General features: G+C 38.6%; 1 protein-coding gene across 2 annotated transcripts in view; it reads right to left on the bottom strand.

The window, feature by feature from the left end:
• Nucleotides 1–15,349, bottom strand: part of VPS41 (VPS41 subunit of HOPS complex) — a gene marked incomplete at both ends in the record, with an annotated part of 103,762 nt that overhangs the window by 34,239 nt on the left and 54,174 nt on the right. For both annotated transcript variants that reach the window (XM_079538201.1, XM_079538202.1), the window contains 5 exons: nucleotides 875–1,004; nucleotides 3,210–3,307; nucleotides 10,644–10,710; nucleotides 11,886–12,032; nucleotides 14,798–14,917. In XM_079538201.1, coding sequence (XP_079394327.1) covers nucleotides 875–1,004; nucleotides 3,210–3,307; nucleotides 10,644–10,710; nucleotides 11,886–12,032; nucleotides 14,798–14,917 — 562 coding nt within the window. The remainder of the gene's footprint in view (nucleotides 1–874; nucleotides 1,005–3,209; nucleotides 3,308–10,643; nucleotides 10,711–11,885; nucleotides 12,033–14,797; nucleotides 14,918–15,349) is intronic.

Genomic DNA, 15,349 nt, shown 5'->3' with positions numbered 1-15,349 from the left:
GAGATCAGGAGGAGATACAGTTTATTTCTTTCTAGTGGCTTAAGGGCATTGATGAACACAAAGAGGCCTGCCAAGCCTATGATTTGAAACATGCTGCCAGGGAAGGTATTTAAAAATCAGATTCATGGATTTTAAAAGCCAGAAGGAATGTTTCTGTTTAACACTCTGTATATAATCTTCACCAAGGAATTCTGCATCAGCTTTGCCATGCATCTTCTTGAATTACAACATGTATAGCAGAAAACCCCACCATCTTATTTAAAAGACTGGTATATACTAGGCTAGAGTTTTTCTCCCTGCCTACATAATTAAATCCATCTTCAAGGCTGAAGTTGTCAAACTCCAGTTCCTACTCATCTTAACACTCTGAGGTCTGTTACATGCTGACAGCTCTGTCAGTACTGGGAAGCTAAGTAGTAACGTGCCCCTTTTAATCTGATCCAGGGGCATCTTACTGTTGAAATGACATCTATTCCATCTTTGGCCCTAAACAACTTTTCCAGACTCTGTATCATTCATTCATCACTACTCCCAAAGCCCTTCTACCCAAAGATTCACAAGAGCTTCTAAAGATCGTGAACAGATCTCTATCAGAGATACTTTTCCCCAAAATACTGGGCATTGCACGAGATCAAGACTTCTCTGTTTCCCAGCAAATCTGACTTATAAGTGGCATTGCAAATCATAATGTTTAATTATATCCCTCTTTGTAAGCAAAGCACATTTGTGTTTTTTCATCTGACTGGTTCTTACATTTCAGCGTCACATGTATTAACAGAGATGAGAAAAATTAAGAAGGCTCTGAGCACTTCCAAATTAAATAATTTTTAATCCACTTAAGAAAACAAAACAAAACAATACGAAGAACACCTACCTAGATGGTAATCTCTACATTCATTCTCCTGAAATCCTCGTACTGTCAGTGCATCAGAAGAGATCTCCTCACAAGACTCAGGCAGAGGTTGTACGATGTCCAGTCTGGGCCTGGCGCAACACTCCACCTCCTAGAAAAATGCAGACATCTTAGCCGCATCCTGCACAGCTTCCTCAGCAATATCAACTGATGGTCACCTGCAGGTAAAGTTGATACCCAACAACTATAGCACCAGATACAGCACCAGAATTCACTTTGCAATGGGTATTCAGCTATGAACCACACAGGGAAGGAGATGCAGAGATGACACAGGCTTAACCTCCTTGGGAGTTTGGGCATTATTTTTCTGCTCTTGGTCAGAGAAGTTTTCAGAGCTAGAACAGATGATGATCAACCACTGCATACAAAAAGTAATGCAACAGTTTCAGACATTCTCAGCTGGACTCAGGCCCCAGAGGACAAAGTTCTACAAATCTGTGTTATTCTGGTACCAAGATCAACTTCTTTAAAGCTGGTGTTTAGGTTTGCGCTTCTAAGCATCCAGCAGCATTACAAGTAAAATTAAACTAAGAGTAATCTAAAACCTTTACTGTGCTGATGCTCTTCAGAAAGGTCAACTTAAGCAGTGAAATGCAGATGTTTATTGTAAGATGACATCATGGAGAAAACACTGGCTCAACTAGCTTATTTTAATTAAGACAAAGCCCAAGACAAAGCATTATTTTATATTTCAGACTGTCGATTTTAACAAAATACAGCATGAAAGGATACTGTGATGTAAGAAGTGGATTTTCACATCTCCAGCCAACCTAGTCAGTAGCAGAACCACTGAAGTCTTTTCCTGACCTAACTGTTCCAGCAGAAGTGAAAAATGAAGCATAGCCATGAGTTCAATTCCAATGCAATTTGTAACAAGTAAGAAGTTGTCATCTGAAAGCTCTGAAATGAAGCGTAGGAAGGACAGTGTTCTTCACCACCCAACAGCATCTGCAGTGAGCTGTGAGCTCGGGCAGAGGGGCTCTGAGATGCTGGCGGAGGGCTCCTACCAGGCCAGAGCACAGCCACAGCGCAAGGATGGGAGTCCTTTCCTTCCCAAAGAACCCAGGCACCAGAAAACTGGGAAGCTATGAACGTCCAGCTTGCAGAGATTTTATTGTCTGTTTACACAGAAGGGTAATTAAAAGCAAATTCAAGTGAAATCTCTTTCTTGTGTTTTATTACAATTGGACTACCTGAATTTTTTTTTCATTTTTCTTCCCTGTAGCAGCCAGAATGAGTTTCATCTCAGTTTCTACCTGCATCCACAGCCTCCTTCATTAACGATGGCTTCCTAATTTCCTTGCTCCCTTGAATTCCAATTCCCCTTTTCCTCCCCCTTCCCATCCAATTTGCTTGCCGTCTTTTCTTTCACCTACTCTCACGCACTGGAGGACTACCACACCGGCTCTCTTGGGAACCAATGCTGTGACATTATTTTTCTCCTCCATATAAATAAAGAAATAATAATATGACATCCTGCAGCAGAGCTGGAAGCTAACCCTATTGATTTCAGCCAGCTCGAGCATTCATTTGAACCTACAGTGTTGCATTGCCTAGCAACTTGTGCACCCAGTTGCTTAAGGTTTCTATGGTGATGCTTGGCTAATGCAGGCCTACTATCAAAGAGATGATCAAGAGCATCTGCCACTCGCACACTGCAACTTCAAGGATTTCCTCCATTACCTCGCCTTTTATTTGGCAGTATGAAATAAATGCTGGAGACAGACACCATACGCGCCTGCTTGCAGTAGAAGCGGCTGACATGAATTCTGATTTCTAGCTATCTATCTAGCTAGCTATCATACCTTGGTGCACACAACCAAGGTCTGGGGAATGGCAATGCCATGCACTTGCAATAATGCATCCCATCCCTGCTACAGTGACCGATCAACTTCACGAATCTCTTTTCTTCTAAGATGTATGTTCGGCACGGTGTTCCTCTAGCTAGAGAGATCCTTCATTTCTTCTGGTGCAGAAATAGCCAAAATAATGACAGAAATGGAGAGAAACAGTAAGAGGCAGGGGTAAAAGGAAGAAATAAGAGAAAGACTACCTAGAGACCTTCTCTGCTTCCTGCAGGAAACAAAGGACTGAGCTTTTAAAAGGTAAATCCATTAGTTTTCAGCATTATCCTTGCTGCCCTTATTTGCTAGGTCAGAGAAGTCTCAGGCTCTGCTCACTACAAGCTGGTTGCAACTCTTTCACAGGTAATCAGATCTGCCTGACTAGTTTAAGTAAGTTCTAACTCCCAGGAGAGTTCAGTGGTGTGGTGAAATTGTAACAGGAAAATAATTACCGTCTTTTCAGACATCTCCTTTACGTATGAAAGTATAACAAGTTGGTCACAGAGAGGTGCAAGCCCACTGATATAGAACTCTGTATCAAACTGGAAAACTGAAAGACAGGAATGGAAACAGAAAGAATTATTAAGCAAATTATTATTATTAAATTATTAAGCAAATAAATGTATGAACTGCTTCCTAAGAAAAACACACAGCTTATTTTGAGGGAGCAACCAACAACACAGAGTATCAGTTCGGAGAAAAGTAGACTCAATACATACAGCAAACCTACAGACTTCCCAGTTGGATCAGCAAGATGATGAAAAATTACATTTAACAGATTCAATTCCATTAAGACTTGCAAGAAGAAATGTTTGTGCTCCAGGACATGCTAGAGATGAAACATTTGAAATGAATGGTCAGCTAGACTTCCAGTAATCACACTGGAGAGGAAAAGAAAAAAAAAAAGGAAAAAAGCCAAGCTCAGTAAAATAGGTAGTGTACAAAAGATCTCTGTAGGTTTGCATATTTACAGAAAGTCGTGTAACCGTAAGACAATCACACCTGATACATCTATTGGTATGATATATGAAAACACAAAGGTCATTATTAATTCATTATCAGAAGATTTACAGATACACTCATCACTAAGAAAAGATACAGTTAAATAGAGGCTTTTCTTATCCTTGAAACTGAAAATATGATTTCCCAAAATGTCTTGTTTTCATGACCAATTTAAGTGTTGACTATTTTGAGGAATAAAAAAAAAAAAGAGAGCTGAACTTGTAAAAGGGCTCATTGTAGCTGAGCTCTTAGGCAGAAAGAATTATTTAGCTTTTTACTCCTGGGTGTACAGTATAGGCATTAAACATCTGCAGATCTTAGTGCTTGTATTAGCAAACTAATTTTTGTTAAACAGAATATATTAGATCCATCATAATTTTCTCTCAAGACAGTTTCAGGAAAATATAAGTAGAAAATAAATGTTTCCTTCTTTCCAGTCAGCAGGGTACACTACCACTATCTTCTGTTCACTGAAATAGGTAATTATTTCAGTAAAGCAAATAGCAAATGCAGCATAAATATAATTTGCTTTAGCCAAGGCAATACGAAGAAACAGGATAAATAATTGTCCTCCTGATATAAGAGGAAAAAAAATACTGCCAAATAAAATACGTATTTGACATCTGTCTCTCACTGAATAAGCAAATGCTGTTTTTCTCTTAATGATGGCTGACACTTTGACATCACTGGGAGGCCAAAGCATGGCACAAGGGTAAAACAATCTATTCTAGCAGAGAACAGGTTCACACTGGTAGTCCTGTATGTCATTATTTTGTTCTATACTGCAAGAGTGATGAGATTACTTGGATTGTGTCATACGTTGCTTTGAGCGATGACTTTAAAAACAACCATGTTAATAATGTCTACATAATAAATCTTATTCCCAGTTTATAATTTAGTATTTGGCATTTTAGGAGAACGTGGGAGACAGGAGCAAGTGCATGGAGAAGAAAAAAAGTAACATCTAGAGCACAGGGTAGAAGGACAGCAAAGAAACTTTTGTTGACAGCTTAAAAAGTGACAAGCGAAGGCTCTCGGAGGCATATGAAATACTGTCAAATGAATTTGGAAAGGAAAGCAGAGTGATGAATGGTATCTTTATAAAGATTACGGGGACAGTTTTGAAAAATCACATGTGTTTGGCCTACACTGGGGCTTCATTTCCTCAGTCAGTGAGGCACTCCTAAAGTAGTTTGTAACACCCACAGAATCTAGTTTGGATAAGGCAGTACTGCTGTTCAGAAAAGATATACAAGGAAATCTCTGTGAGATTTGTTTCTGAATAGAGTTCAGCTCCCTCGGTTTCACTTCCAGCCTTCTCTCAGCTCTTCTTCCTCGAGAGACCTTGTGGAAACACAGCGCTCCAGCACAGCTGTGACAGCCTTAAACAAAGGCTGCCTGGCACAGGCTGCGCTCTATGACCTGACAGAAGCCTTTGATAGAGATCATCAGGAAAAGTTTTACTGAAGAACTGCGACAGTTATTAGAGCTCAGAGCACCATGAGGTTAATCTGACTTATCTCCACAGTTTCTCCTGATCAAGGGGAAAAAAATCCCACAAGGAGGTATTCCAGAAGTGCTGTTAATTTGAAAAGGATCCAAAACAATTAAACCAAATACAGCACCAAAGTAAATAGGAATGACCACAGTATGACCGCGTGTCACACATGTTTATGCCTATCATACAAGCGGATGGAAGATGTGTTGACAGTGCATCTACTTTATGTTCATCATCTACGTACAGCTGTCAGACAAATTACCAAGGAAGCAGAGATGAAACCTGTAAATCATCTTGTTCATTAAGCGAAATAGACGAAACATACCACATAAATAAAACAGCATACATTACATTATTTACCCAAACTCTATAAAAACAACTTTCCCACAGGCAGTGCACTGACTTTTATTTTTTATTTTTAAAGCCTGTTTTGCTTAATAAAATCTCGAAAAATAGTGCACTGCAAATTTAAAGTGTGCAACTGTGTTTACAGTGATAACACTGTGCTGACATCAACTTCAACGAGGCCAAGATTTTGACATTAATTTCGGGAAAGTGGGCAGGAAGGTGCAGAGAACAAACATGAAACTTAATAGATGAAAAGAAGCCTTTTTCTTGATACTTTCTGGTTTTTAATTCCATATGGTGCACAAAAGAAATGGAGAGGCACTCAGGGTAGTTTTTAGTTAGCTCATACATGTATCAACAGCAGGGAAGCCATAAAGCAAGGTGACCCTGGCCAGCTCAGAGCATTCTGGTGCGCTGCTAGCTGCTGGGGTGATGTCTCTACCTTTTCACTATCTATGTAGGGAACACCTATAAAATCTGCAGAATAGCATCCCCTGAAGTGCTCTCAAGATGGCATCTCCAGTACCACTGCTTTGCTAGGTTAATTATGTAAAACAAAATGTTGTAGAAAACAGTGTGCTTTGATTAGCTATTAACCAGTTGCGTTTGATATAAAACATGCTTTTTGCCCCATATGTGCTCTCAGTGCCAGCTAGAGGACCACAAAAGGCTTCTGTCCTACATAAGTACCACTTAAAGTGTCTTGAGATGGATATAAGCAAATCACAAAGCACACACACACGTATACATAGTTTACTTTAAGAGAAGTTGAACAATACTTTCAAACGTACCATCCAACATAAGCCTTGAAGAAAATATAAATCTCAATTTTTCTAACACTGACATCTCCCTTTGAAAATCTTTATATACAAACACCTGCCTCAGCATTTAAGTATTTTCATACTTACAAATTGTTCCTATCTCCCATTAAACCCCACAAAGGTCTTCATAAATTCAAATTGCCAGGGCAGAGCTTCCTTCTGACTAGGAATCTGAGCAGAAAGCTCAAGATGTGCTCAGTTAGAGAAATGTCAACTGCAACACAAAAGGAACTGGAAATTTCTGAGGAGGCCCACTGAAGTAACCCACTTGAGCGTAGTTTATTTGTGCTTGAGCATCCTTACAACTCTTTGCAGTTCTCTCCTTCATACTATACATGAAAATTAAGCAACTCTACTTAGTTATGTACACATTGTGATAGCAGTTTTACCCACTGTTTCCTTCAATTGCAGTAGGAAGAGCAATAAGGTAAGACTCAAATAGATCCCTATATATTACTGATTAGGAAAACAGAATTTATTTCATGCTTCTGAAATCAGAATTCATAACCTCCGTATTTACTTACTAAGAAAATGGTTGGAAAAGTCATCTTCAGATTTATTTCTGTTCGAATGCTGAGAGTTTAGAAAGGCTCTTAGTATTGAACAATGATCTGTCAATCATTCCTAATATAACCTCAAATGCTGCACAGCAGATGATGAGCATTTCCAATGAAATAAAGCAGAGTCTGTTATCTTAATACTGTTAATTCAACATGATCGCAGGAAAAACAAAAAGTTTTAAAGCTTCCCAGCTAATTTTCTGTAAAATCCCCTAAAATCTGATCAACCAACAGGGCAAATATTCAGAAGTCTTAGTCTGGGGTAATTTTTGTTAAGGAATTTATGGATGATTTACTTGTCTTGTGACAGAACACGATGAGCAGAAGTCTGGTACACAGGTACACAGACAGGGATTTCTCTTTCTTTTTCTTTTTTTGGCCATTTCCTTTTCCTAAAATAGACTTGCTGCAATTAAATAGTTGCGTAAATTAGCTTAAAGATGATGACGTTTATTCACTTTTAATTTATTGCTCACTATATTCATTAAGAAGCTTTAAGTTCTCTTTTTGTAAAAAAAAAATATGCTGCTACAGCAGATCACATTATCTTGCTTTATAAAGCAAAAAATAAATAGCCCCACATTTTCTTTCAGCTAAAAACATGGTGTTCTCAGTACTCGGTGATAACTTTCTATGTGGTGATACAGCTATTCCTCCTCAAAACACAAGGATGTGTTGTTACATCATATCCACATGCTATTCTTATACCAGAAGTTTGCTTTGTGGGGAAAGTGGGGGAATGCCCAGTGGAAAGAAATGCTGGAGGCATTGCTGGCAGGCTGGCACATGGAATTAAGCTGAGATTCCTCAACTAAAATCTAGGCTAAAATGAATGGAATGAGAAATCTCTAATCAACTTCCAGTCTTTTACTGCCTTCCACGTTAAATACTTCATGAGCTACTCGACTAGACCACTGGAAGATTATTTCCCGCTATTACCCAATTCCACTTTGCCAAGGCACTGCATTAAGTGCAAAGTGCTAATTAGTTCCTTAGCAAGCAGCCTACTAGCTGACCACAGTTGAGGAAGGGCTGCCAGTTCAGAAGCTGTCTAGCATTACAGCTTTTGTACACGTATCAGAAGTGAGCACTGGGGTCAAGCACTCTTTGAGAAGAATCACAATGGCATTTAGTCCACGTTAAGCCTGTAATTCAATACCGATACTTTCTAATCAATACACTGCTGCACCGTGGTAGCAGGCAGCTATAAACTGATAGGATCTGCACAGCTAACATACATTTAAACCTAAATAGAAACACTCTGCTTGAGTTTATCTTCGACAGTGAATGAAGTCTCACGTACGCAACGAAGCGTGACGTGTAACCACAAACAGAAATGATTAATGAAGAAAAGCACATTAATATACTGAAAGATGTAAATAAGATTAGTGATGTCGAGCAGATCTTAGTGCATGAGAACAATACATTCTGTGATACCTCTTCTGCGTGTAGCCACAGCATTATCTTCTTTGAAATACAACAGCCAAAACAGTTCAGTGGTGTTACCTTCCTACAACACAGGCCACCTGGTTTAGGATCGAGGTAGATACCATATTTATTTCCTTCCACACATCAAGCATGGCTGTGCACCAAGGTAAAATCCTTGGTACACAGGATCCTATGTACCTAACTTACAAGGCAGGAATTGCTTTGCTTCCTGGGATGCAAGCCATTGGAAAAACATCTACTGTCTACTGATGCCACCATAGTTTGCTATGATGTTGTAGAACTTCGAGGCCCTCTGAATAGCTCTAAAAAAACAAATCTGAAACTGCTGAGATATGGAGCCTATGACAATACAGTGTTTTCTCACATGTATTATCCTGATGAGACGATGCCATAAAAGCTATAAGCCAAAAGAATATCTCAAGGATATTAAGCTATCACTGGACTATATTCTTGTTTTGTGTAAATTCTTTACATTACAGGAGTATATCAACAAATGCATCCATTTAGAATATGGATTTTCTTGCCAAAAAACATATTGGTTGCTGGTCAGTCTGCCCATTAATAACACCAATTTTCCAGCTACGCGCCTGAAAAGTAAAGTTTAAACTACAATTAAATTGAAATGGATGCTATGGCATGATGACACACAACTCTCAAAGACTTTCCATGTGATTAAATCAAAAGCTACTGTAATTTCTGTTCAGACTTGAACAAGTAGTTTCACCTGTTTTTCCCTCTCAGTCTAATATCCACATTCCAATGAGCGCTGCTGGCAGCCTTTGGCAGAGCTGTTTCAATGCTTTGACATGAAACCAGGAAGAAAAACTTCAAGCACATCATCAACAGGTTAAGTGAGATAAAACAGCAGTCCTCAAGAATACCGAGAAGACTTCATGCTCAAGTTTGAAATATGAAAAAGTTACTTCCACAGAACTTTCTAACCTTCAGATTTGCAGCCAAACAGTTTTATGACAGCTTTTTATTGTTTTTAAAATGAAATTCCAGCAGACAGGTTAGCTCCCACAACAAAGTCATACCATAAGTGAAGAATACGTTCTTGTTTGCTTGTCAGTATGTAAAATCACCCTATTTAATTATTTCCTAAAAGCTACTTAGAAAAGGGACTTACAGGTACAGAATATAGAATATATAAATCTTCTATAAAAGATTGGAAGGTAAAATTCAAGACTGAATTTCTTCTTGATATAATTCCCTCAAAAATTCTAGAATCTCATGTTTAATTATTCTTTTGGGACTATATAATCTTAACCAGCGAGTAGCATTCAAATATCAATTAATAGTCAAGCATGATTTCTTTTAGTATCTACAATTCCTACAATGTTTAACATCCATTTCCTAGTTGATTTTGAGAAGCTATTTTAAAACTCTGTTTTTTTTTTCTGACATCATAAAGCTGTACACATCTACGGCACGTATCTCCCTGGTCAGTATGCTGACATGAGTCAGGATTTTGTTGGAACACTCTTATTTACAATCTCATCTCATTGCAGTCAAGACAAGGAAGCACAAAACTCCATAGTTGTCCTCTCTGGACTATGGAGTCCCTGTTTATCTTGACAGTGTTACCTCTTCACAGACCTTTCCTTACCAAAAGCTTCCTCTGATAACAGTTGAGCTTTTGTTTACCACTCCCCACCAACCACTGTCAAATTCCATTCGAATTCCCCTTTGTGCTTTACTTCACACACACATGCTGTCAACACCACTTCCATTAATCAGCAATAATGAAATTAATCACATCACCTACAGAAATAGGAAAGCAAAGAGCAAAAAAAGGGAACAGAAAGAAATTCCAATCAATTTTCTAGAGCTATTCCAAACCCAGAATAAGCAGCGTAGTTTAACAATAAATAATTAATTAAGGTAGTGCCTGTTTGTTCCTTATTAGTGTACTGATCATCATTTACGAAAGACAACAGGCCAAAATCTCTGTAAAAATCTGCATGAAAGGCAAGTTAGGACATCCACTTTTCCCTCACACAACAGTCTGATTGTAGAAGAGCACAAATTTAAGAGTCTCAGCTTGCAAAAAACTACGCAGGACATCGTCACAACCTCATCAGGTAAAAGTTTATGTTATGACTACAAGTTGCTTCTGAACTGTAACAACTTTTCCAGGCTCAATGTCAAAACAGACCTCTCAAAGCTTATCTAATTCCAAGCAGGCACACATTCATACCATCATACCTATTTCCACATAGCGGTTTGGAAGGTCACGCATTTCACTGGCATGCCGCTCCTTCACTGAGCAAATCTAGGGAAGAGATATTTGGATCATTATGATGAACAACCTGTGATTCTTAAAATGATGCTAACTTTTCCTAGAGACTCCTTTTCTCACTGCGGTGTTCTTGAAGCTGCACTTCTGGACTTTGAAAAACACAGGCAGCAAAACGGTGATGACGAATCACTGAGGAAGAAAACCCAAAAGGAAATTTCTGATCATAGCCCTCAGCCTTATACATATGGTGAGAGAGGAGAAGGCAGATGGACCACCACAGACATCTGGAAGCATCTTCTCACTGTGATTTCTTCACAGTAGCATGTGGGAGTTTGATTTTGGTATCTTCTCATGCTTACTGTCTCATCACCTCACTATTTCAGTAAGCATATGCTACTGCAACTCCAAGCAACAGGAGAGTACATACATATAAAGAAATGAAAATACACAAATGCCAGGAAGCACACACAAAACAACGGAACGTCAGGTGCCAAACTTAGGACAAACTTCTTCATCTGTAAAATTTTAAGCTTAATGCTCCAAAAGCTTTTTATGCTTCACCTACGTTACCGTACTTTCCCACCAAGTGCTTTTAAATTTCCCACTGTGCAATGACGTAGCAAGCTGTTGTAAGAAAACATCTACCAGGCTCTAACAAACTCCTTTCAGCTACTGGTCCGCACAAATCACAGACAGCTTGCAGTACATGAGTTCAAAATGCCAGTTCCCTAGTGAAAGCAAAGCAAAACTCTAAGCAGCCAGCCCTCTATCCCCCCTCCTCTTTTTTTTTTACCCCACGGTTGGCTCAAAATACGTGTCTTCCTTTAGCAGTCAAAGTCCTCAGACCCTAAAGTTCCTCCAAAAATAACTCACGCTAAGTTGTTCTTCCTTAATGCTAATGAAAAGAAATGAATTCAAAAGCCCCTCTGAAGGCTTTCAAAAGAGGAAATCTCTCGAAGGCACAGAGAAGTGTCCCTGAGGATTATACTCGCTGCATGCTCACACACAGAAATCTGTCTGACCGCTGGGTGTCTATCACTCCTCCTCCTCATGAGGGTCAGCCCAATGACATTTCTATGGCAGCAGGAGTTCTGCAGACTGCAGTCAAACCAAACTCTATTTTTTTCGATTGTCTTTGCTTTTCAGAAATAATCCTCTGTTTGTCTGTGATAACAGCAAGCATTTATTACAAAGACAGGTAATTGCACCTTTACTGAATTTCCCCAGCCAATAATCAGTGTTAAATTATCCTTCCAGCAAAGGCTACAGGGATACATGTCTGGGCGAAGGCTTATGTCATCTCGAGGCACATTGGTAATTCTTTGCTTGGAGATCATGTCAAGTATCTTCACGCCCTGAAAGTTTAAACAGAAGAGGACTTTATTCAGCATGACAAACTCCTAACCACCAGAGCCCATACGATTTGGCACTGTTTGACAGCCGTAGCAGTTTTTATAAGTTGCAGGGTACAGATGAAAACGCCAACACAAAAAGCTGTTGATACAAAGACCAACCTAGCCCAGGATGTAACAGGAGAAATGGTAAGATCAGAATAAACCGACACTTGAACTTTACACGTCAAATAAAAAGACATAAAGAATGAATGAGGAGCAGATCAGCAGCTCAAGTCATGAACCATTCCAGACTGTTTGGGCTGGTGCTATTACTTGAAGAAACAAAAGCATCCCATGCGCTTCCATAACACTCCTCATAGAGAAACCAAAATTTTCATCTCAGAAAAAAAGATGAGAAGCAACAACTCATTAATATAAATGACATCAATCTCTACTTCTCTAAAAATGCATTTATACTCTTACGCTGAAAGGGAAAAACAAGCATATTTAAATGATGTTTGGTTTTACACAGTGTGTTTTTTCACTGCCTCCTCAGGAAATATCCCAAACTAGCAGAACAAAAAGTTTGAAGAAAGGAAGATTAAAGTCATTTTAGAAGGAGAGAGAGCACTGAAGAGCTATTAATCAGATTTTTCCATACCATTTAGAAAAGGCGAGCTATAACCTTTCCACTAGCAAAATAGAGATTAATTCACATTAAGTAATAACTTGCTTCTTTGTGATTTAATAGCAAATGTTGCAAGAAAAAAAAAACAACAAAACAAAACCAAAGCATTTTAGCAGATATTTCCCTTAAGCTCAGTGAACAGAAAAACAAGTCTTATGATCACAGAAAAGGGGATGGAAGGAACCTTGAAAGGTCAGCATCCAGGATGCCATTCCATGTTAGAATTTTTCTAGTGACAAAACTGATTTAAAAGATTCCCCTGCCTGTTTCTGTTCCCCCTGACTGCGGGTTTCTGTGTCCCCAGCTGCACCAGTTCAAGTGTCTGTAAGTCAAAGAATCTCAATATGAGGGTCATGGCATACGCCACGTTTTGTCTCCCTAACCCTCACCTCCCCTTTTTGTTTTTTCAAACTTAAATTGCAGGAAGCAGTAAGTGGTACAGAAGGGAACAGAAACACTCCTACTGGCATCTCTTAGGCTAAAAGTCATCAAACGTTAAAAAAAAACCCCAACCCAGCAAAGCAACAAAAACCAACCAACAAACAAAACACACAAACAAAACAAGAACAAAAACTACGTAACAGTTTCTGCAGAGAACAAATCTCTGGGTAACACAGAGAAGGATCTCATTCTTTGTGTTTTCTAAGCTCATTTTATAAAATCTGCCATCTTGCTTGAACTGTTTTTTAATAAATCTGCCTTTTATTAATCTCATCACTTTGTCTTCCAGGATTATTTTCAAACAAGTGACCCATATCACATCTGTTTTTTTACAAGGCAAATAAATCCTACACAGGGTAGACTAACTTACATTTAAAGTGGCTCTCAAGTCAGCAGGATAGAATCCTCTATAGATAAACATGCCACTTGCACTGTAAGTGAAAGGACTTCCTAAGTCAATTTCCTATCATGATGGAAACAAATGTCTGTTTCTGAGGGAGTGAGGCATGCAAAGGGTTTTGTTTTCAGCTGTCTGTCTGTAGAACTTAGACTCTTGGTCATGGAGGAAGAGGAGGGCACAGTGGCAAGCATGTTATGTGAACACTTGAAAACAGAAATTAGACCTTGCCACAATAACCTGAAGCCCATCTCAAAATACCCGATGTCTCACAAGCTCACACACAGTGTGTAATAAAATAATAATAAAAAAAAAACAAAAAGCACAAGAAAATAATAACTGGAGAGAAAGTAAGCAGCTTGGCTATATGGGATTTTCTCTAGTTTGGAAAGGAAAAAAGGAACAAAAACCTCACTACAGGATGGAGAAAATTTTAAAAAGGTAAAGGGGGAAGGGAAAAGGCCAATAACCAAATATATTAATCTTTTGGAGGGCAAGTGTCATTTCATTTTTCATTGAAAGATAGGCCCTGACCATGGCTTTTTGTCCCTGACAGATGGCTCTCAACATTTTATTAGTATGCTGTGTTCTGATGTGGCACATCATCTCTAGGGATAGCTCTCCTCAACTGTCCTATCTATTCCCTGCAGATTCACCCAGAATATATATTTTAATTGTATGGCTCTGAAAAGAACAAAACCTTTCAGTCATAACCTATTGCTGTAACAATCAAGCACTTGCTTAAGTTGCAGTCATTAAAGGGAAGCAAATAAACAAAAAGTCTACCTTTAACAACTTCATACCAAACTGCTTTTTAAAAAGAATAAAAGAACAACAGCTTTAAAATATTTTAACGAATGCTTCCTTCAGTAGGGAAAAAAGAAGAAGAAAGAAAATAAACGTTTTCACAAGTACCCACGTCACATTTCAAAACAAAAATTTGGAATTTAGACATGATACTTTACTTAAAATCTCTCACTGTTGAGCTTTGAAACACAGACCTTGACCCATCAATTACATATACAGTGTTAGGTGAAATGCAACACTCAGCATGAAAGCAATGTTTCCCTTTAAACCATGAATTGCTCTCTGAGCAAAAAGGGCCCATTCTCTCTTAAGTCTAGCCTTTTGAGTAGTCTAACAGAATTTTTTACACCTGCAACATTAGCAATACATATTATGTTGTCAGTTCAGTACCTTTCAATAACAGTGTAATGCAGAGGTGTTTTTGCTCTTTTAAGAGAGGTGGCAAACACTTACCATGTTATTGGCCCAAGCAATTAAGTGTCCTCTCCATTTTACATTCCTTATGTTTCCTTCCCCTTCATGTAAAACGGAAGGCTTCCATCTATTCATCCAGCCTCTCTCATACAGCAGTAACTACAAAGAAGAGCATCAAGAAATATTTCTGTGACACAGTGCTGCATGCAAACAAAGGAAGTGGGCTTTTGTTTCCTTATCTCTTACTCTGCTTGAATTTAATGGCCAGGAGAAATACACACCTACCATGAAAGAGAATGTAATCAGATGTTTTCATGAAGTACATTAACAATGAGAATCTTACATACCACAGAAATCAAGTTACTTTCGTAGCAATATTAATCAGCAGCCCTCCTATCAAGCTTCTTCCAAAGAATGGTAAGTATGATTATTTCTATTTTAAAGATAAAGCAACAAAGGCATGTGAGAACTTAAGCACTTGTGGCAGCACTTAAGAAAGGTGGAAAGAAACCAGGCTGTCTCACAGCTATCCACTGATCAGGCGATAGGCTCTTTCTTTCCTCCAAAAAGCAGAAGATGGTAAGAAAGCAT

The sequence above is a fragment of the Tetrao urogallus genome (assembly GCF_951394365.1).
Source record: "Tetrao urogallus genome assembly, chromosome: 7".
NCBI classification, from domain to species: Eukaryota; Metazoa; Chordata; class Aves; order Galliformes; family Phasianidae; genus Tetrao; species Tetrao urogallus.
Note: the sequence above shows the minus strand (reverse complement) of the source record. Positions and strands in the feature narration are given on the sequence as shown.